Here is a 22,752-nt window from a genome sequence, read left to right as displayed (position 1 = left end):
AATTTTAAAAAGGACAAATTGTCCTCCTGCCTGGGCTACTCACTCTTCTCGAGGCTGTTGCTGCGGCTCCAACGCCCGCTCGCTTGGAAACATAAAAGGGACGCATCATTCACAGAACAGAGCGGGCCCAAAATCGGGATGATTTAAAAACGTCTGAATCCGCTAACCGGTCCATCCAGGAAATTGAGGCTGCCGGTTGTTGATAGAAAATCCCAACCAATTCACCCGATCCTCCATGCGCTTAACCTGCACAATTAACCATTCAGTCAATCTGCAAATCCAGCCGCGCGTATTAATTCTGCAGCGACACCCGGAGGGGAGAGAGCCTTACAAGCCTACGGACGTGGTTGTTTAAAAAAAAAAAGGTTTTCCAATTTTGTCCCCGGTCACCACAGATTGATAAAAGAAATGCAAATAAAATTGCAGGTGGGTTATCGGTCACTTCTTCAAAATGTTGCATTTTTGGAAATCTCCTCCCCTGCCTGTGGAATTCAAAGAGTGAGGCAGCTTTTCCTTTGTAGTTTGCTACGAAATTTCAGGGTTCGAATGTGTCGGGTTTAATTTTGAACACATCTGTTAGCTTGGGAACCTGATTTTTATTTGCGTTGAAAGAGTTAGGTAGAGCTCCAAATTAAGCAGATTTTCTCATGTTATGGCATGTTTCTGGGTTTTAAAGGGGAAAACACCCCAAAGCTTTCTGCCTGAAAGATTAACTTTTCATCTTCCCAACCTTTTCTAAGAGGATTTATCTAAATATAAAGGACGCCAAGCATAGATTTAGGCTACTGTATTACGGCACCGCAAAATGCAAGGTACTATTAGAGATGCAAAATGTTTTGTAAGCCTCAAAGCAAAGAAATATTAGATGACAAAAGAAAACCTCTGAAGGTCTTAAATAGAACAACTGATATGCAACAGAAGGATTATCAATGGAAAACAAAAGAAAACTGGTGCAAGCTGTTTTTCTACTGGTTATATTACTGTAGGAAAGCATTTCCCCCAAATTAAAATATTATTTATTTTTAATAATAAGAAGAGGCAGGATAAAATATTTCCCCTAAAGGAGAAATTGAGAAAAATCTTAACAAAGGCAGAAAGCAACCCCAGTCTTCCTGCTATAGGAAAACAGCCTACAGCAGAAGCAGAGATTTTGTAACCATTCAGAAAGATTAGGCTATTCTATTCATAAGCAAACAGCAAAGGGAGACTCTAAATAAGCAATACAATTAGGCAAGCCAAAATTGATAAGATTAGCTCTGACAAACACCTAGGATTTGCATTTTCCCTTTGTCTGTAGAGCCAGCCATGACCCCTACATGACCCCATAGGCATCTGGCAATAGCCATTAGAATATTAAAGGACATGTTCTTGCACAGGAATAGACATCTCAATCATGAGGCCCCAAAGAATGTATAAAAGCCTATCTATCTCAACCCCATTTTGTCAGCCACCCCAGAAACATGCTGCTGTCACTGAATTTCTGGCATCCAAATAAACAGACCTTTTTTCCTGCAGCCAGCCTCCATTTTATTTCCAGCATCTTTCTCCCAGCTTGGAACTGGACCGGATTTTTCTTCCAACATTACTTAAGTGAAGATTATTAAAATGGAAAATACATATTAAGAAAATTGTTAGATATGTAAAAAAACAAGATGTAATGTTTTACTGTGTCTGGTGGCGATGTCTTAAGGTTCAATTATTCTGGAGGGTGATCTCTTGTAAGATGAAACAAGTCCCAAATATTGATATTTCTTTTTCTACCAGTTATTTTTATGTTATGTATTATTAAATCTTACCTACCTACAGAATATACTGAATTCGTTTTGCATTTGATAAAGCTACCAGGTTATTTTATGTTTTTATTGATAACACATTTAATTCTTTCCTTAAAAGAATGGCAGCTTAAACTATGGGAATATTCCACAATATTCAAAATAATTTTATTTATGAAAAAAAAAATCCAATGTTATTTTTAATTTAACTTGCAAATAGTTTATGGAGTACAATTCTGTACATGGCTTGCTGCCACATCTGAAGTTTGAGTCTTCTTAAAATAAAGGAACTAAAATTTTATTATTTTTATTACATTTAGCTAATCTAAAATTCAGTTTTGATTATGTACCATCATGTCAGCGTAAAATATTACTGGCCCAATAATTAAATAAAACAGTACTAAAGTACAGATAGTATTCAGCTTGTCTTCATTTGTTCCACAACTGTTTAAAATTGCAACAGTATTGAAGAAATGGTGTGACTAATGCTTAAGAGTTGCAGCAAGCCATGGTGGTCATGTGATCAAAATTTCCAACGACCCCTTCCACCTTTCCACAAACAAAGTCAATGGGGAAGCCAGCAGGAAGTGGGAAGTAGTGGTCATGTGCGGTCCTCATTTAATAATCTACCCATTCCTCACTTAACAACAGCAACCAGGACTTAGTGATGAGATCCCAATTGCCGTTATTAACTGAGAACAACTTCATTAAACTACCTTTATACAAATAGTCCTTGACCTACGACCACAATTGAGCCCAAAATTTATGTTGCTAAGAGAGAAATTTGTTAAGTGAGTTTTACCCCACTTTATGACTTTTCTTGCATATTTGTTAAGTAAATCACTACAGTTGTTAAGTTAGTAACATGGTTGTTAAGTGAATCTGGCTTTCCCGTTGACTTTCCTTTTCAGAAGGTTGCAAAAGGGGTTCACATGACTCAGCGACACTGCAACCGTCATAAATGTGAACCAGTTGTCAAGCATCCAAATGTAAACCATATATGACCATGGGGATACTGCAACGGTCAGAAGTGTGAAAAGGGGTCATGTCACCTTTATTAGTGCTGTTGTAACTTCAAACAGTCACCAAATGAACTGTTGTAACTCAAAGACTATCTGTACTTGCTTCAAACCACATTGACAGAAAGGGGAAAAAACTGAATACATTTTGCAAATGAGAGGTTTGTATTTTACCTTCATATTCTGCAACTTTTTGATATAATAGCTATTTTATATTTTCTGTGAATCCTCTCTCTCTTTTTTAAGATAAAATTTAAATAATGAAGAAATAAAAATAAACATGCAAGTAGGCACTAAAATAATGCATTCCTTCAAGTATTTAAAGGTTCACTGTTTTCTCCCTAGCTGATTGACAGAAAATAAGTTTTATATATATATATATAAATCTACGAAAACAAATATATATATGTATGTATGTATGTATGTATGTATGTATGTATTAGTGTTACAACCCCTGGTATGCCTAAATATGGGAGGAAGGTCACTACTCCCTCTTTCTGTCCTTCGGCTTCATCACAGAAGACCATGCAGGCAGAAAACCATATTTTTATTTTTAATGTTGCCTTTTATATTTTATATATATAAAATATGAACATGTCATTAACAAAAGATTTTTCTCCCTTGGCATGTATTCTGCCTGTCTGCTTAACTGGAAAGTATAACTTTCTATTTTGGAAATACATCAGTGATTGGTATGTTGTCCTACTGCTAAATGGAAAGATAACAGAACTCTTCCCATAGGCTTAATAAAAATCTATCTTTAGTCCTTTAGTATTTAATCCTATGACTGAAATGGGGTCTAGCTTTGGAGCATTGTGCTGTGAAAAAGCCTAAATCGGTTTAAGTCTTGGTCATAAGATACAAAATACTATTGGATAAAAAGGTAAAGAATATAGATAAGCATTTTAAATAACTAATGAAAACACAAGGAACGCAGTGGCTAAGACATTGAACTTGTCGATCAGAAAGGTCGACAGTTCAGAGGTTGAAATCCCCAGCGCCGCGTAATGGAGTGAGCTCCCATTACTTGTCCCAGCTTTTGCCAAACTAGCAGTTCAAAAGCATGTAAAAATGCAAGTAGAAAAAATAGGAAGCACATTGGTGGGAAGGTAATAGCGTTCTGTGCACCTTCAGCGTTTAGTCATGCCGGTCACATGACCACGGAGACGTCTTCGGACAGTGCTGGCTCTTCAGCTTTGAAACGGAGATGAGCACTGCCCCCTAGAGTCAAGAACGACTAGCACATATGTGCGAGGGGAACCTTTACCTAGTGAAAACACAGGAATAATGTTGGTCACTCAGTTGGTCGTACTTGTTTTTCATTCTTAAAGTTAGCATGAAAGAATATGTATGCAGAATATGCAGGCTTTTAAAGACCAATCCAGAGTCTTGTGGGACAAAATGACTTGGTCTGAGACTTAGAATGGGAAGAACTGTGCGGCCGAAAAAAGCAGCTCAGAAAGAGATCATTTGTTTATGTAATCTCCTGTTTGTAAGAGGGAAAGGAAAGGGAAAACATCTGGTACAGAACAACCCCTACTAACTGATTGCAGTTGTGAATACCTGACTGAGAGACACTGCAAAAGTCATAAATTGTGGTGACATGTGATCACTAAGTTACTTTTCATCACCGCTGTAACTTCAAAGGCAATTGTTAAATGAGGTCTACCTATATAAAATAAAAAAGTTTATGTGCCAATAATTTTACATTTACAGGGAATAAGAAAACTAATACCAGACCTCAAAAGAAGCATGATTTAAAATAATATTAAAATTCTTCCTTATAAAATATCCTGAATCTCAGTGTATTTAATTCTGTCCTTTCATCGCAATACTAGGGAGTTCCTAGAATAAATTTGGCACTGAGAATTCATGTGAGATAAGAATATTGCTTACTCTCATTATAACTTCTATTGGATAGTTAATACCATTCCCTTGTATTTTTAGTTAATGACTGCCATAAAGTTATTTCATTTGTAAGAATATTGTCTTTTCTGTTTTAGATATTAAATTGTGTTTATAACTCACTTAAAGGCTGTTAAATCAACAACATAAGTAACAAAATATATTTAATATGCAATTTAGTAGGCGAGTATTTCTATCACAATTAATTTTGTTAAGAGATGTCTCATTAGTGCTTATCTATTTGTATACCGTGTTTCCCTGAAATAAGCACTTGGCCTTATTTTCAGGGAGATCTTATTATTTTTGAGGTGCAGAAGGTGGCGAGCATGGTCACCTCATGGCTGCTGCTGTGTTGCAATGTTTTCGGGAAGGGCTTATTTTTGCGGGAGGGCTTATTTTAGCGAATGCGCTCAAAAGCCAATTGGGATTATTATCCAGAGAGGTCTTATTTTCAGGGAAACAGGATACTTCATGGTAAAACAAAAGAAAAAAGGGAGGCAATTTGTACACACATCCAAATTTATTCAGTGTCTTTATTCAAATAAGAACAATTCAAAAAGAGAAAACTTCAACAGGCAGACAGAAAAAAACTATTTTAAACAGTTACAAGTTATTTTAATTGCTAATGTCACACAAAAATATTTATAAAATTATTAAATTTTAAATATTACAAAATAAGAGTAATGCAATTTTAAAAATGGTAACTCATAATATTTAATTCAAAAATGATTTTGTCAAGCATTGATTTATATATTTTCTTTAAAAAGTTAGGTAGAATATAATTTCCCCCCCTAAAATATTAGGGTCTTAAATATTCCAGCAGGGGTCAGCATATGTTTAGGTGTCTATGTAATTCAGTTGTTTATTTTTGGCAATTATTTTTATACTGACAGTCTTCAAAATTAGACAAAATGCAAGCATCTGATAATGGTATAAATTCCTTGACTGAAGAAAAGAGTTGGATTTTGTACTGTGTGCGTAAGGAGGAAATAAAAACTAAATTGAAATTTAGAAACCAGAATATACTGCAGTTCACTGCCGCATATGTCAAATAAAAGTAATTTCTTTTTTTCAAACTTTTGGAAGAATATTTGTATTTGTACTGTTTTGTTAAACCAAGATAAAGGTGAGTTGTGCATGCATATTTATGGTATGATAAGGTAAAGGTTAACTGAGTTTTTAAGAACCATTTTATTAGGTAGTCAATTGGGTATATATAGGTCAATGCTGGGATTCAGCCAGTTTGTACCACTTCGAGAGAACCGGTTGCTACCTTTTTGAGCAGTTTGATGAACTGGTTGTTGGAAGAAATCATTAGGGCAGAGAACTGGTTGTTAAATTATTTGAATCGCACCACTGATACAGGTGAAGTATAAAAGAAGACTGATCAGTAAAATACCATTGTGGATATCACCACAGGAAGCATTATACAGGAAAGAGATGTTAATTGAGTCCATATGGATGACACATTGTGACCTATTGATATTGGAAGAAGAGGAACCGAAGATAAAAATGAGGGAACAACTAGTAAGTGATGAGTTTAATTGTGATTGGTTTAAATACTATAGAATATTTGAAAGGTTTAAACTTAATAAAAGTTTTGTTTTTGCAGCTCACAAATCTGAATTGGAATGGAATTTATGCTCTGGAGATGACCACTTGATTTCTAAAGTTTATAAAATGCTACTTAGAATGAATTTGGAAGATGAATGTTAAGGATTGTATGGTAAAATGGGTGAAAAACCTAGACCAATGGGAAAATATGTAGATTAACGGTTTAAAGTTTACTTTGAATTACAGTTTGAAAGATTACTTTTACAAGATGATATATTGATTGTGTTTGACTCCTGATAGATTGGCAAGAATCAGAGGTTGTATTCAGCCAGTTCTGACAAGTTCTGGAGAACCGGTAGCGGAAATTTTGAGTAGTTCAGAGAACCGGTAAATACCACCTCTGACTGGCCCCGCCCCCATCTATTCTCTGCTCCTGAGTCCCAGCTGATCGGGAGGAAATGGGGATTTTGCAGTAACCTTCCCCTGAAGTGGGGAAGGAAAGGGGTTTTTTTTGCAGTATCCTTCCCCTGTCACACCCACAAAGCCACGCCATGCCCACAAAGCCATGCCCACAGAACCGGTAGTAAAAAATTTTGAATCCCACCACTAGCAAGAATGTATAATGGAACTTCCAATAAATGCAGGAAATGTAATCAAACTCCAGGTATATTTTATCATGTTTTTCTTTATTCTGTATTGGTATTTTATTTTTGGAAAAATAAAAATATTTTTAAAAATGTTCAATGCTCAAGGCTCTAGGTACAGTTTAAATAGTGGTCTGAGTCATACCAAGATATTTAAAGCAATATTAATGTAAGTTTTTCACCAATTTATTCCATTATTCTTTCCTTTGCATTGATAGTAAAGGGCAACAACCTGCTATTTTGTTGGAAAAGGAGCAAGCTTAACCAGATTTCAAGCATCAAAAGAAAGTAAAAAAAAATCTGGGGCCATCAGCAGCTTCCTGTGCTGTAATTCCTTTTGGGTTTTTTTGTACTTTGTCCTGATAATTAAAAGGCTACACAGGCTTATCTCTACAAGTAGCCACAGCTTTACATAGTTTTATTTTATCAAATTCAGAAAAACCAAAGTAAACATTACATTATGACATAATTATAATATTTTCAAGTCTAGACACAATGGTTCTTTTTTTCTGGTACTTTCTTTAGTTATAGAAATTGTTACATTCAAAATCTGATTCTGTGGAGTTAATCTACCCAGTATTGTTTTAAAAATGGACAAAAAGGGGGAGTAATCAGAACAGTGTTTCCATAGGGAATCTTTTAATTTTTAAAAAAGTTATTTTTATCCTGCCTTTATTAAAAGTTTACAAATGATTCAAAGCAGCAAACATATCCAACACACCTTCCTTCTGTTTTCCTCCACAACAACAACCCTGTGGAGGGACTGAGAGAGAATGACTGGCCCAAAGTCACCTGGCTAGCTTTCATAGCTAAGGCAGGACTTGAATTCACAGTTTCCTGCTTTCTAGTTTGATGTCTAACCACTAAACCAAATTGGCTCTTTTTAACACTGTACAATACTTACCACAATTTATTTTAGTATCATAACACAAAGTTTGTAACAGAAATATATTTTGTTTTCTACTTTATATCAGTTCATAAAACGTTATTAAAAATTGGATAGGGAAAAAAAACTAGGCTTTTATTAGCCCAACTCCAGAATTACAAAACTAAATGAACTTTTCCCTATACCTTCTAGGGAAGAAGGATGCCACCAAAGATGGGAAAATCTGCCCAGGGAATTGTGGCCTCCAAGCAGTCTATCTATATACAGTATATTTTCAGGAATTACACCTGATAATTTTTGTCCTATTTATTTATTTTAGGATTTAGACCACTAAACCTATTTAGGTTTGAACTGGGAAGAGGAGGAGGAGGATACAGGACTGCAGGAGGGGTGGTTTAAATTGTCATAACAATGCTTTATATGAAAAAGTCCTATATATTAAAATTGCAGGAACAAGTAAAACTGAGGATAATGCTAACAATCTACAATAATCCAAAGCACAAGGAAGCAAGTAGTAGAATATCTTATTTGCATTGGCAACCTGGTGTTTATTTCTTGTTGCATTTAATCTCAGTGCAAAGCATCAACATATTATCTATCAACTTGGAGTTTATGATATCTCTTCCTTCAATTAGCCAGTAATAGGCTGGATGAAGATAATTATACTGACGAAGCAACAAAGGTTCAATTAGGTTCCAACCTGCCTTCTATACCATGTTTTTCAGGATAAAATTTTGATGCAGTCCCCTCCATAATACAGGTTTTTAAATAAGTTTTCATATGCCAATATATTAGACAATAAAGTAGAGCAAAAGAAAAAAAATCACAACTGCATTAAAAGAATACTGGTAAAGGTCAACTAGTGAAACCTGGAATCTATTTGCCCAGTTTAAATATCTTGCCCTAGTTTGGCATAAATACATCAGCAAATTAAAAACAAAAATTCCTTTTAAGAATCTCTCTTCAAATGGTTTCCTTGTAGAATCATGATGTTCCCTTTTCCAGCAATAGGAACTATATAGCAGAGGTCCCTGAATATGCCTTCATAACTTGTCCGTTATCTCTACCCATCGCTCAAGAAAAGCCGTTTTGTTTAAGATTTTTCTAGCCATACAGTGTAGGTTTTCCGTCAAAGGGCTTGATGACCTAATAATTTTTAGATCCTTTGGACTATGATTCCCACAATCCCTTCCTACTTATACTATACTGTGGCTGGAATTCATGGTAACCAAAGCTGCAACCATAGAGGGACCAGATTGCCTACTTGACTTGCTTTTCATAAGGAGGTGTGTTTTAACCTTTATATGTTGTTTCCCAGAGGAGGGATTTGATCTGTGAATATTTTGCTTCACTAAAATCTGTTTAATAAAGCAATTAGACTGTTATGCCCATTTTCCTGAATAATAATAAATCATACATTTATTTCAGAAAACGTTATTTTCTTCTTATTCCAGATCATGCTATTGAACTTGTGTTTTGTTTTGTTTTTCTGCAAGCATTTCGAAGACCAATTTGGAACGAAGTCAGCAGATGTCATGTCTCTTTAATATCTAAACATAATCTTTTAATTCAAAGGAAATGGAGAATATTGCCTATTCAGTGACTGTTAAATATCTATCTGCACCCTAATATAAAGTCTACAATCTTAAAAGATAAACTAGAAAAGAAGTAAATTAATACTGGATACCACAGGAGTTTAATGTACAAAAAGGATTTCTTAAGATGAATTGGAAAATATCTTGCCAAGTTCTATTACCAAGTACAAATGGGCTACATACAGCAGCTTCCTATACACATAGCAATATATTGATGATTAAGTCAGCAGATGCATCTTAAGATAGTTAAATGTATTACTGATATCTGTATGTAACAAGACATAACTAGCACTTTTAAAGCTACCCATAACTTTAAATAGTTTAAAGTATGCTCGCATGAAATTTAGCATCAACAATCTAATATAAGGCAAATATACATGTCCCAGGATAACGTTGCAGGATCCAATCTGGGCCAGTCACTGGAAGCAGAGGTTTAGTCTTCTGAGCTTTCAGACCTGTGCTGGAGCCTATCCTCAGGTAATTTCTCTCTGTCAGAATGTGTGAGAGATGTTCTGCTCGAGAGAGGTTCACTGAGGATGGGCTCTAGCAAGAGTCCAAAGGCTTGGAAAACTAGACCTCTGGTCCCAATGATCGACCCTGATTGGATCCTGCAATATGGTATAAATCCACTATAGTCAAGAATTGCCTTAGTGAAAAGTGCATGTTGATGATGATGATTTTATCCATTCAGTCATGTCCGACTTTGCTCTGGTCTCACTGCTTTCTCCATCTCAAACCAATTGGTGTCTCCATATGCTGTTTATGGCTTCCTGATTTGTGAAAAGTGATTCCATTAACTTGACCAGATGTGCTGGTAATCCCAGGTCATGTAGGGTTCTCCATAGCTTCTCATGATCAACACAATTTAAGGCTTTCTTGTAGTTGATGAAGCACAGGTGAATGATCTTTTGATATTCACAAGATTTTTCCATGATCAAGTGCAGATTTGCAATATTGTTGCAGGTGCCATGACTCCTTCGGAAGCTGGCTTGGACATCTGTAATTCCTTTTGACAGTTAGTGCTAGATGTTGTTATATAATTTTAATTTTGCTGATGTGAGGGATGAGAGCAATAATTGGAGCAATACTTAGAGTCACCCTTTTTTCAGAGTGGGATGAACACTGAACATTTCCAATCCTGTGGCCACCTGTTGGCTTCCTAAATTTTCTGGCACGGGTATCCCTTTTGTGCATTAAATTTCATTTCTGGATCAGGGCTGGTGTCAAGAGGTGGTATTAAAAGATAATGTATTCAGGTTGACATGGACATAAGGGAGAATGTTCTTCCAAAGGGCAGGTGCTATTACTGAAAAGGCCAATTAAAATGATACTGTTTTAAGAATGGAGCCTAGGACATTCTGACCCTGCCAAATCTTACAAGATGGGCAGAGAAAGGCAATCTCATGGGTATCTAGGCCCTGAATCTGAGTCATACTAGTTGATATTAACACCATGAATTGTTTCTAGATGCCAATTGTTAGTCAGTGCAGATTATGAAACTGAGTGTTACTTGAATAAAATGGGGTATGCTTATAGCTATTCACTCTCTTGAATCTTCTATTACCTTTAGTTGAAGGGCTTCCTGATTCAGATGACAAAATTGGTATATCAAATGAATCTGTATAAAGGCTATCCTAGCCATAAGTGTAACATGCTCACTAATTAAGAGCTAAGACTTTGTTGAGAGTCCAGGAGGATCCCCAAATTACACACTAGTCCCAACTTTGGAGTGCAGCGCCACTGAGAATGAACTTTAAGAGAATCCCCAGAAATGGGAAGTCCTTAAATGCGATTCTCTACATAACAAATGATCTGATGGATAAAATCTTTAAAAAGAACATGAGCCTAGTGAATAACACTGGGTTCCCTCTGACAGTGTCTGACAGGGTTCAGCTCCCCAAAATTTACAGCCAGCACCAATAAGAAGGTTAACATTCACAAAGAAAATGAAATTCCATCTGTTTCCATCTGCATTGAACAATTATATGACCATAGGATATGACAGCACCAAGCCAACTTTGGGAGATCTCAAATAAGCTAAGAATGATCAGACTCATTTAGTATTTAGGTAGGAGACCACTAGGAAATCCTAGGATATAAGCTAAACTTGGAAATTGAGAAAACATCCTTGAAAGAAAAAAAAGGCAAACCACTTTGTACTCCTTTAAAGAAAACAACATGATTATGTTGATTCAGGTACCAAGAACCAAATTCAAAGTGAGGAACACTTCATTTTGAATATTTTTATGCTCTTAAATGTAATTAAATGAATAAAATATTCTTAATAATTGCGGTGATGTATGAAGCTCTAAATCCCTTGGAATTAAATGAATCTCATTTTTCCAACTAATACTGTAATATAATATTTGGGGTAAACGTTTGTGATAAAATCTTTACAATGTAAGATTATTTTTATTCATAAGATGACTTTTTTAGATACAGGAATAGATCCTTTATAAAATAAACAGCTGATTCAAATTTAAGAATGGTAATATTATCTTTTGATACTGCTCGCTGTGCTCTTTGGAAATATTTTTCAGCATGTGAGCAGATACTCTCTAAGGAATAATAAGCAAACCAGTTCATCATTGGCAGAAACAAAATGCAGCCAACCAACTTATGACAGATACAGCTTTAACATCTGACAGCTAGATTCATTATTGGGTTAACAGCCAATCATTCGTTTTGACGACACATGTCTAATGAAGGTTGGAATATATAAAGCCCTCTTGGAACATACAAGATTCACCAGTGTGTTGAGTTGTCTCAGATTGCATTTGCCTTCAGTGATTCACAGAGTACTGAAAGATTTCTTAAAAAATAACCAAAGGAAAGAAAAGGAGAAGGAAAGGAAAAGGAGAAAGAGAAAAGAACGAAAAAGAACTGTTTTGAAAGTGTGATTATACACTAACTAAAATGTATCTGTGTATTTATCTTTTCATGTTAATCATACCCGTGGAACTTAATGAAAGTAATCAGGCAAATGAGAATACAGAAAAAGGTGGACTATGCAACGCATGTACATGGAGGCAGAATACCAAATCTTCAAGAATAGAAGCTATAAAAATTCAGATCCTCAGTAAACTGCGTCTAGAACAAGCACCTAACATTAGCCGGGATATTATAAGGCAACTATTACCTAAAGCTCCTCCACTACAAGAACTGATTGATCAGTATGATATCCAGAGAGATGACAATAGTGATGACTCTTTAGAAGATGATGATTATCATGCTACAACAGAAACTATTATTACAATGCCTACAGACTGTAAGTAATTTTTGTTAATAATTTCCTTTATTAACAAACACTTGTCTTTGTGCTGAGAAGCCACATTTCAGACTTTTCAAACAAACTGCTTTCTAAAGCATGCAATACAAAGACATTATTTTTAAAAATGGAAAGATATTTTCTTATAAAAATTATTCTACAATAAGCATATTTGCTGTAGATATGAAAAGAAATATATAGAAAAGACATAAAAATACATAGAAAAAACATACTGAAACATTTTGAAGAGCCTAGTTTTAAAAACATTTTTCTGAAAAGTGGAAAACAAAATATATTCACATAAATGAAACTCTTAAAACAAATATCATTACTCCAATCCATATGTATCCATATGTATCATATGTTAATGTTTTTATTACAGAGATATGTTAGTTAGAATTTTAAAATATTTATGTAAAAATCATGTTTCAATTCTGTAGATTTTTATTTTTGATGCTTTTGATTTAGTTTTTGACTCCTGGCAACTGCCTGGACTAGTTCCTGGACTAATTTTTTGGAAAGATGGGATGTGATTTGCCCTTGCCTGCTTCTTAGGGCTAGGAGAGAATGACTGGCCCAAAGTTATCTAACTGGCTTTTTACCTAGGTGAGAATATAACTCATGGGCTCCCAGTTTCTAGTGTGGTGTTTTAGCCACTACAGCAAACTGGTTTACCATACAGTTTATTTACACCATTAAAGTTATGTTTATCTTTATAGATTTGTTCCTTTAGTATATGCTTTTTAAAATTATTCTAATTTCTTTTGTATTTACATAATATCAACCAGTCAGGAATAACATGACAAATACTATGACATCATATATCGGGAGAATCAATTCAATTTCCCCCTCAGAGTGATTACGATTCACTACCAAGATAAATATCCACAAGGTTTTCACCCTGAATCCTTGTTCCAGTATAATTATATTCAAAACATTGGAATCCACTTTCAGATAACTTGTCCTAATGAAGCCTTTCCCTTTGAATCACTGAATTGATTGGAAAATCAATTAAGTGGTATACAAAAAGTTCACTACAACCTGAGCTCAACTGTTAAATACTTCTTTTTCTAACTCATGGGCTTGTCAACAGACATCAATGAACACAAACTATATAGTTTTAACAGCCACATAATGAAACTCACTCCTTAATTGTCAACAGTGCTATATTTAATGTTTATGAATAAACATTAGTTATGTGAAGAAGAAATGAAGTTATTTATTGAATGAGCATTTCTTCGTTATCGCCTTAGTGCTAAGCATCTGCCACAGCTCCTATCAAGTATCTTTGCTGAATTTATATTATAGTATCTTATGTTCTTCATTAGCTAAAGTTGGACATGGCAGCTGTCTTCAGAATAACACTTAAGGCAATGATGAAATATTGTAAAATGAAAACTTGGGCCCATATGACACAGGTTTGCTACCAGCATACAGCAGTGATATACTATACTGAGATTTCATTTGATATAATACTAAGAATAGCATCTATTTTATCTAAATGCAATAATCTAAATATATTTAAGAATAATCGTAAGTATTAAGAAGGAGTTAAATTGCTTTTGTTACAAAATGTCTGTAAATCATTTCAAAAATTATTCACCTTTGTAGACTGGAGAACCTTCCGGGAAAAAAAATGTTTCTATTTATTTGAATTTTCATTTGTGATGAAAATGAATTTCATTCATTTCATTTTCATTATGTTAAATGTGTACATCTGGTGGAGTTTTATCTTCAAGAATATAATTCAGTAGATCTTACTTCCAGGATTATAAGAAGAATTTAAACATTGCTGTTACACCACAGCAAGGCATTCAGGCACAAAGCTCTGTTGTGCAATTTGATGTGCTCTGTTATAATCGCCAGATCTATCCCAAATCTTATCTCAATCAGGAGGCAGAGTCATGCATAAAAAGAGACAAAGAATAAATGCACCTTTAGCACTCTTGCTACTATTGAGAATAGTAACGTGTTACAAGCACATATAACATGCCTTCCAGGTATGGTTTTCTGTACACTGATGTGATTCTATTAATATAATCAATATCACACCAAGGCACATATAAGAAAGACATCCTGCAGGCATGTATGTGTATTCTTAGGTAAATTGTTTTCCTCAGTTCATTACATGCTAACATTAGTTTCTTGATAAACGTAATGTAATTTCAGGATTCATAAACCAGATTAGACATGGCCAAATAATTAAAAATAAAATAGCAGTTATTTTACCTAAAATAATAACTTACAAGTGTTATTACTGCACAAGCAAAGTCTGAATTCTCTTACAGCTTCTTGGCAATCTTGTTTATATTAAATACTTAAGATTAATAAAATTAAGTTAAGATCTGGCATGCTCAACCTTTATCAGTCTTAAAATATAATACAGTGTGTTCAATATCTCTTGCTATTTTGATTGAAGGTTTTTCAAAGAGTGACTCGTACAGCTGGTCAGTTACTTGAAGTAATAAACTCCCAAAGAATCCCAGGGAGTACTTACAATCTGTTTTCTTCTTAAGTAATTAATCAATTTTTTTGTATTTAAGTACAATGACAATAAAAATTATACTTAACTTTTCACAAGAACACAGCACATTACAAAACATGAAATACTAGGCTGAAAGATAAATTTTAAAAATATATGCAGATGCTAGTATTATGAACATTGTAACTCTGCAGCTTTTGGATTAAATATTTTCATTAGTTTTCTGAAGATTTAATGAATTTGTCCCACAGGGCTTTTTAAAAAATCTCTTAAACTTAATAAAGTTAGAATATTCTAATTTTAGTATTTCAAAGTTCTGTATTTTTCTAGTATAGGTAGTCCTCAAGTTATGGCCAGAATTGAGGCCAACATTTATGTTGCTAAAAGAAACCTTTGTTAAGTGAGTTTTGCCTCATTTTACAAGCTTTCTTACAATAGTTGTTAAGTGAATAATTGCTGCTGTTAATAACACAGTTGTTAAATGAATATGGCTTCCCCATTGACTTTGCTTGTCAGAAGGTTGCAAAAGCTGATCCCATGATCCCAGAACATTGCAACCGCCATAAATATGAACCAATTGCCAAGCATTTGAATTTTGATCATGTGACCATGGGGATGTTGCAATGATCATTAGTGTGAAAAATGGTCACAAGTCACTTTTTTCAGTGCCATTGTAAATGCACAGTCACTAAATGAACTATTGTAAGTTGAAGACTACCTGTATGTGTTTCCATAGGGCCATTTCTAAAATACTTATTGTATGTTACGAGTACTGTGAACTAGTTTAGAAACTTCAGTAATTTAATTTTTATTCTTACTAAATAAAGAGATTATAGCATGTATGCCGAAGTCCAATACAATTTCTGTGGTAAGGATGGAGTACACCCAGATACTGAGAGTCAATCATTCTTAGAAGTCCAATCCAAGATGGTCCATGATGAGAGATGTAAAAGTTGGAGATGCAGGGAGTTGAATTTGTATACTCAAAGGCACAGATTCCCTCCTTCTGCAGTAGTAAATAATTTGCATTTTTTCACTGTTCCTTTTTATTTTGTGTGATCACTTCAGTGGAAAAAAAGAATCACTTTTTTTTTGCAACCAAGGCAACAGGCTTGTGCCTATGTGGTAAACAGTTTGATGCATTGGTTCTACATAGAAATTATATTCTTTGAGATTGACCATAAAAATTAACTTCATATCAAGAGCATGTGGAAAGAAGATAGCAACCTCATAATGTAGGAAGAAATGGTTTGGGCTAATATGCACCAAGGTATAATATGGGGCATTGGGGCATGGAGATGATCTTTGAAATGGCATACTTTATGGATCATTCCCACAATTCAGAATGAACCTCCTTGCCATTGTACTTCCAATCTGCAGTCATGAAATATTATACTTTAAAAAAAATATTTTTCATTTGCAAGCAAGTTTTCTTTTCTTATCCATTTACTTATAGCTGATTTTCCTATACCTGTGGAAGGAAAACCCAAATGTTGCTTCTTTAAATTTAGTTCTAAAATACAGTATAACAGAGTAGTTAAAGCCCAGTTGTGGATTTACTTAAGACAAGTCCAGAGGCCTACAACAATATTTGTGCAGATCCTGAGACTCATCAGACCTATGAAAGATGGTACAACTTCGATTGCAATTCGATCCTTGAAACTTGATATGAGCCCTGGCAATGGTATTTGGCAGAGCATTGATGTGAAGACCATTTTGCAAAATTGGCTGAAACAACCTGAATCCAACTTGGGCATTGAAATCAAAGCTTTGAATGAGAAGGGAAGAGATATTGCAGTGACCTACCCAGGACCAGGAGAAGAAGGCTTGGTAAGTTCTTCTTTAAAGTCCTCAGCATTTTTGTCACTTGGTATCAGTAATGATCAAAGAACCCTCAAAGCTTTTTAAAGGTGGTGATTATAGGCATATTTACTTGGCATTAAACTTGCTGGAATTTATCTCTAGATCATTTTGTTTAGGACTGTAGTAGGAAAACTTTGGCAAATTAATTGAGTACAATTAAATATGACCCTTATTAATTTTCTGTCAATGAAGCTAATAATATTTATTAAGTAGAGCAAAATGTATATCCTTAAAATCATGATTCCAATAGTGAACAATAAGATACCTAGGAAAACCCTACAAAACAGACAGCAACAAATAGCCTTCTTGTGTTGTTTTTTTCTGAAACATGTTATGTATTTTGCTTCTGATATCAGAGGTAGAGAGCCATTACAATAGTAGCAATTGGTAGCTTTGAGAAAAAAGTGCTTCGCAATGGAGAGCAGAAATGAAACATCTCCCCTAGAGTTGTTAAAGCCTCTACATCTTTTGCAAGATTTGCATAGCTGCTTCAAAGCCTGAATGCTGAATGCTATGCACAGCCTTTATTAGCCAAATGTATTTATCAACTTTATATGCTGCTAATTTCATTCCTATGCATTGTGGCATATGAATACATTCCCAGCTCAAACAATAGCGTAAAACAATAAAAATTTCAAAGTCAATGTAACCATCAAACATCCACTAATATCTACAATAAATAATGGGACAAAAAGCACTATACACCCTACTATCTGTTAGGATATATATACATATATATATATACATATACATATACATATACATATATATATATACACACACACACACACACACACACACACACACACACACACATACACACTAGCTATTAAAATTGTGAATTACTATTTTAAATGAAAGAATTGTGACATTATTGTGTAATGTTTTATAAAAATGTATTTTGCCATTCTAATTTATTATACCACACTAACTCACTAGATTACTATAGTTCTGCCACTGTGAGAGGAATTGACAGAAAGAAACACTGCCTATCCTTTCTGCTATTATATACCATTGAATAGAATGCGCATCCTGAAGTCATTTCATTAAGTTGTAGAAAAGTAATGTTCAAAGATCTGACATCTCATGTGATAGAACATTGGTAAGGAAATGATATCACTTACTTAATGAAAGGAGACTTTCAGTGGATTGCTCATTTGCTCATCAGTTTCCTTTGTAATTATTCTATTCATTCTGCAATAGTTATAACATCAGAGACTAAATAACTACCAAAAATTGTAAACCCATTACGTTATATTTCAATAAGTATAATTCCATTTTCCATTTCTAACAGATGCTGTTTAATTTTTCTATTTCAATTAACTGTTATGCCTTTTTATTAAATTAAATACAGTAAACATGATTTAATAGAGCTATTTTAAAATAATTATAGCCAGCTACAATACATCGATTCTGTTGGAAAAACTGCTATGGTTTTAATGTGTTCAATATTTTTATAAATATTTTAATGTGGGGTAACTGATCTTCTAAGTGGTTTTAGAAAACATGAAACAAGTTTAATAGTAAACATAACAATACACATAGACATATAATCATACATTTCCACTGAAGACTGTTGATGATAGATGATAGATAGATAGATAGATAGATAGATAGATAGATAGATAGATAGATGATAGATAGATGATAGATAGATAGATGATAGATGATAGATAGATAGATAGATAGATGATAGATAGATAGATAGATAGATAGATAGATAGATAGATAGATAGATAGATAGATAGATAGATAGATAGATGATAGATAGATAAGGTTTGAGACAAATACTTTAGGGATACAAAGAAAAGAAAGGGCAAATCTAATTCAGAACTGTTATGTGTTGTGAACTGCTAACTGTTATTTGAGGAATAAATCCTTGAGGTAAAGTATATAAACATACTGTACATTGTCACTCTGTGATAAATTTGGAAAACTTCATGGATATTTAGAATACAGAAAAATACAGATTTTAAAATTAAGTAATACAATCTATTTTCTCCCTTTGCTACTCTTTTTATTCTCTTATATATGATTGACAAGAAAAAAATAGTTGTAGCTAAATGCTCCTCTGCTTAAAACTTGACAATTGCTAGGGGAATATTTAAATTACATTCATACATCAATAGACTGGATGTTCTTTGTGGGAAGAAATATTTTTCCATACAGTTCCCCATTCACCCTATATTCTGTTTCAGAGAAGTGAGAGGTCTTTTGGAAGAGATTGGAAAACATGGAAAATTGTAAAAACAAAGAAAAATCTTGTTCTTCTATTAAAACAATGATTATTCTTTTTTTATTTTTTGAACAGCATGAAAATACATTTGGTTTTCTAAAATAAATTACCATGTACTAGAGGTTCCTGCTCATCAAGAAACTCAAGGCTACAAGTATTGTGCAGTTCCTAGAGACCATTCAGTGGATAAGAGATGTTTGTTACAGTTCAAATTTTAAAATTTATCTGCAAAAATAAAGTTTATAGAAACATTACTAGAATCAGTTGCAAGGGTTCATTATTTTGTAGTCAAAATTGGACATTCAAAGATGACAGTATTTAAATGGCAGAGAATAGATAGAAAAAAAATATCCTATATGAAATGTTGAGTAATTTATCTTTTCCCAACATACTATTCATTTTCTTTTATTTATAGAATCCTTTTTTAGAGGTCAAGATTACAGATACGCCAAAAAGATCACGTAGAGATTTTGGGCTTGACTGTGATGAACACTCAACAGAATCTCGATGTTGTCGTTACCCATTGACAGTGGATTTTGAAGCCTTTGGATGGGACTGGATTATTGCACCCAAAAGATATAAAGCAAACTACTGCTCTGGAGAATGTGAATTTGTATTTTTACAAAAATATCCACATACTCATCTGGTACATCAAGCAAATCCAAGAGGTTCAGCAGGCCCTTGCTGTACACCTACTAAGATGTCCCCAATAAACATGTTGTATTTCAATGGAAAAGAACAAATAATATATGGGAAAATACCAGCTATGGTAGTAGATCGTTGTGGCTGCTCATGAATTCTGCGTTAAGTTTGCTGCTTCATAAAATATGGAATTTACCAATATTTGTATATATTTCCCTTCAGCAATTTTGAAAACTGTGAATTTTTAAACAATAGGCCTACCTCTTATAGGTTATATTTTAGGCTATTGTAAAGATTTCCTAACAGTCAAAATACAACATATGAACTGAAAGACATTTTTTATGCAAGTGGTGTTTTTTAAACAATGAATATGATAAGCTACAATCAACCGCTCAAGATTTTATGATTTACTTGCTATGAAAAGAGCTTTCTTTTCATTTACACAGAACCATAATCATATATTAACAAATAGAAATATATAAAGTTACTCCTTGTATTCCAAAGAATTAAAAGGAGTTTATTAATATATTACATAGTCTTAACAATTTATTTTACTGTTGTATTTACACTAGAGGATATTCTGGCAAAATACAGAATGACGATTACCACTGAATTATCCTCAAAAGACTTGAATTGATTTTATAGTATAAAAACAGATAAGATGAAATTCCACAGTGCAGATACATCCACAAATTATGATAACTTCATTGTCTTTTCATTCCTTTTATAATTACTATTTTAATTATTTTCTGGCAAAGGTGCTATCACAGTAGATTCAATAAGCAATCCTAACTATTTGCTGCAAGAACCCAAAATAAGATTACTGTAGTCAGTGTAACTAAACTGAATACTGTAGTAGAACAATGCACACCAACAGGGTTTCAGGCATTAATGTTCATGACACATATAGCACAATCAATAGGATTCTAAATTATAGTTTATTAATTATTCACAAAGCATGGAAATTTTAATTAAAGTTTGTGTGTGCTTATGTGTGGTCCTTATTGTAGCAAATATCTACTGACAAGATTACAAAATCAAAATTAGTACTTAATTATAAAATTATTATAACCATACTGCAACCTTGTTTGCCTAATGACATACATTTGGTAAATTAATGAGCACAATACTGTAAAATAAAATGTTGATATATTACAAGTTTTGTTTATTATATACACACACAAAATACTGTATTGTAAATAAATGTTTCTTTTTTTATTTACTTTGAGTATATGATGCGTCACATGGGTTTGTCTTTTTCTACCACATAAAGTTGTACTTAGATTACTGGTATGTTAAATTCTTTTGTTCTTTTGAAATGTACATTCTTAATCAGTGTGTATTCTTACACCCCTGCAAGCACAGATATAACATTTAATCTTTCATAATACTTATGGCTTCACTCAAATAGTCATATATATATATATATGTATATGTATATATATATATATGTGTGTGTGTGTGTGTGTGTGTGTGTATGTGTGTGTGTATATATATATATATATATATATATATATATATATATATATATATATATATATATATATATATATATATATATATATATATATACACATACATACATACATACATACATACATACACACATACACACATGTATACACACACAAACACACACACCAGAAAGTTGAATGGGAAAATTAATGGAACACAGTAATTGTTGATATGGAACATAAGCAAAATAATCCATAAAACAAGTAAATATATATTTTTGTTTGTTTGCATTAGTGTGACATAAAATAAAGACATAAGAGACTTTATGTGGTCTGTCTAAGGATGCCCTTGCAGATGCAGAAATAACGTTTTATATTTTGCACTAAAACATCATGTGAGAAAAATGAAACTAAATCCCAGTAGGGAGTTCCATAAAAATTTGACCTGCATTAAGGTGCTTTTTTTAAAAAAATGAAGTAAAGTTCTACTGTTATGGGTGAAGCTGAACTCTTGCATAAAATCTTGAAAAAGCATTTTTGGAACACTACTGGTCCTCTTCACTTGATATGTTTTAGATCCAATTGTACAAATAATGACCTCTGTATTGATAAAAATCAAAGCAAAATCAACTTTTCATTGTCTATAATACTGCTCACAATGTAAAACTGATGGCATTTTTTCAAGTGCTAAAATCTTATATTTGTTATTAGATTTATTTTATATGTATGTAATAAACGCATGTAATGCACATATTATTGTATATTTTGATCAACACAATTTACCTACTGTATTTCTTGTCAGGAATATTATTTTAAATATGAAATATTATTGAAATGCAATCAATAACCATTGTAATTTCTGTTGAAAGTTTTTAATTTTTTATAATATCAAAATTCCAGTTATTATATTGGTTTTCATTAACATTTTATTTGCATGAGACTGCAGCAAACTAGATATTAGTCACTAGTAGTTTTCCTCTTCCCACTCTATTTATACTATTGTAATTTTGTAAAGTATTTTTTTTTATTTCAGTGATATTTAAACTTTTTTTCTAGTTGCATATAGTGGCCAATCAAGTTGTGCTTGTTGGCTCATGAAGATAATGAGGGCAAAGTCAGGATGCTAATTTTACCTTCTGGCAGCTATATTTGGATTTAATTGAATATTACTGTGTTACTGTATTCAAATTTACGGTGCATAGCTATTTGGGCATCAGAGGCAAGAGTAGGAAAATGCTGGTTAAGAAGCTCTTCTGTAAAAGATATTTTAGCATGGAAGATAACAGCTAGCAGTTTCTTAATATGCTAATACATTGACATGCAGATTAATTAAATAATCTAGATCTTGGGTTCAATGATAATTTGATACTGCAATAAACTAGTTATGTGAAATAAATCCTTTCTGTACTCTAAATAAATAGATCCTTCCTTT

General features: G+C 33.3%; 1 protein-coding gene across 2 annotated transcripts; it reads left to right on the top strand.

Moving 5' to 3' along the window:
- Positions 1-43: 43 nt before the first annotated feature.
- MSTN (myostatin) lies at positions 44-21,143 on the top strand (the record flags this gene model as incomplete). 2 transcript variants are annotated; one of them, XM_081935874.1, is made up of 4 exons in its annotated part: positions 44-426; positions 12,355-12,643; positions 16,582-16,955; positions 19,640-21,143. In XM_081935874.1, 4 exons carry the CDS (start codon positions 409-411, stop codon positions 20,018-20,020), a joined length of 1,062 nt encoding a protein of 353 aa, XP_081792000.1. In that variant the 3' UTR covers positions 20,021-21,143. The 2 variants fall into 2 exon arrangements, with proteins under 2 accessions (XP_081792000.1, XP_081791999.1); XM_081935873.1 differs by lacking the exon at positions 44-426 and having other exon boundaries at positions 12,292-12,643.
- Positions 21,144-22,752: the final 1,609 nt, after the last annotated feature.

This window comes from Natrix helvetica, assembly GCF_964273705.1.
Source record: "Natrix helvetica genome assembly, chromosome: 1".
NCBI lineage: Eukaryota > Metazoa > Chordata > Lepidosauria > Squamata > Natricidae > Natrix > Natrix helvetica.
The sequence above is the reverse complement of the archived record's forward strand: the minus strand, read 5'-3'. Positions and strand labels throughout refer to the sequence as shown.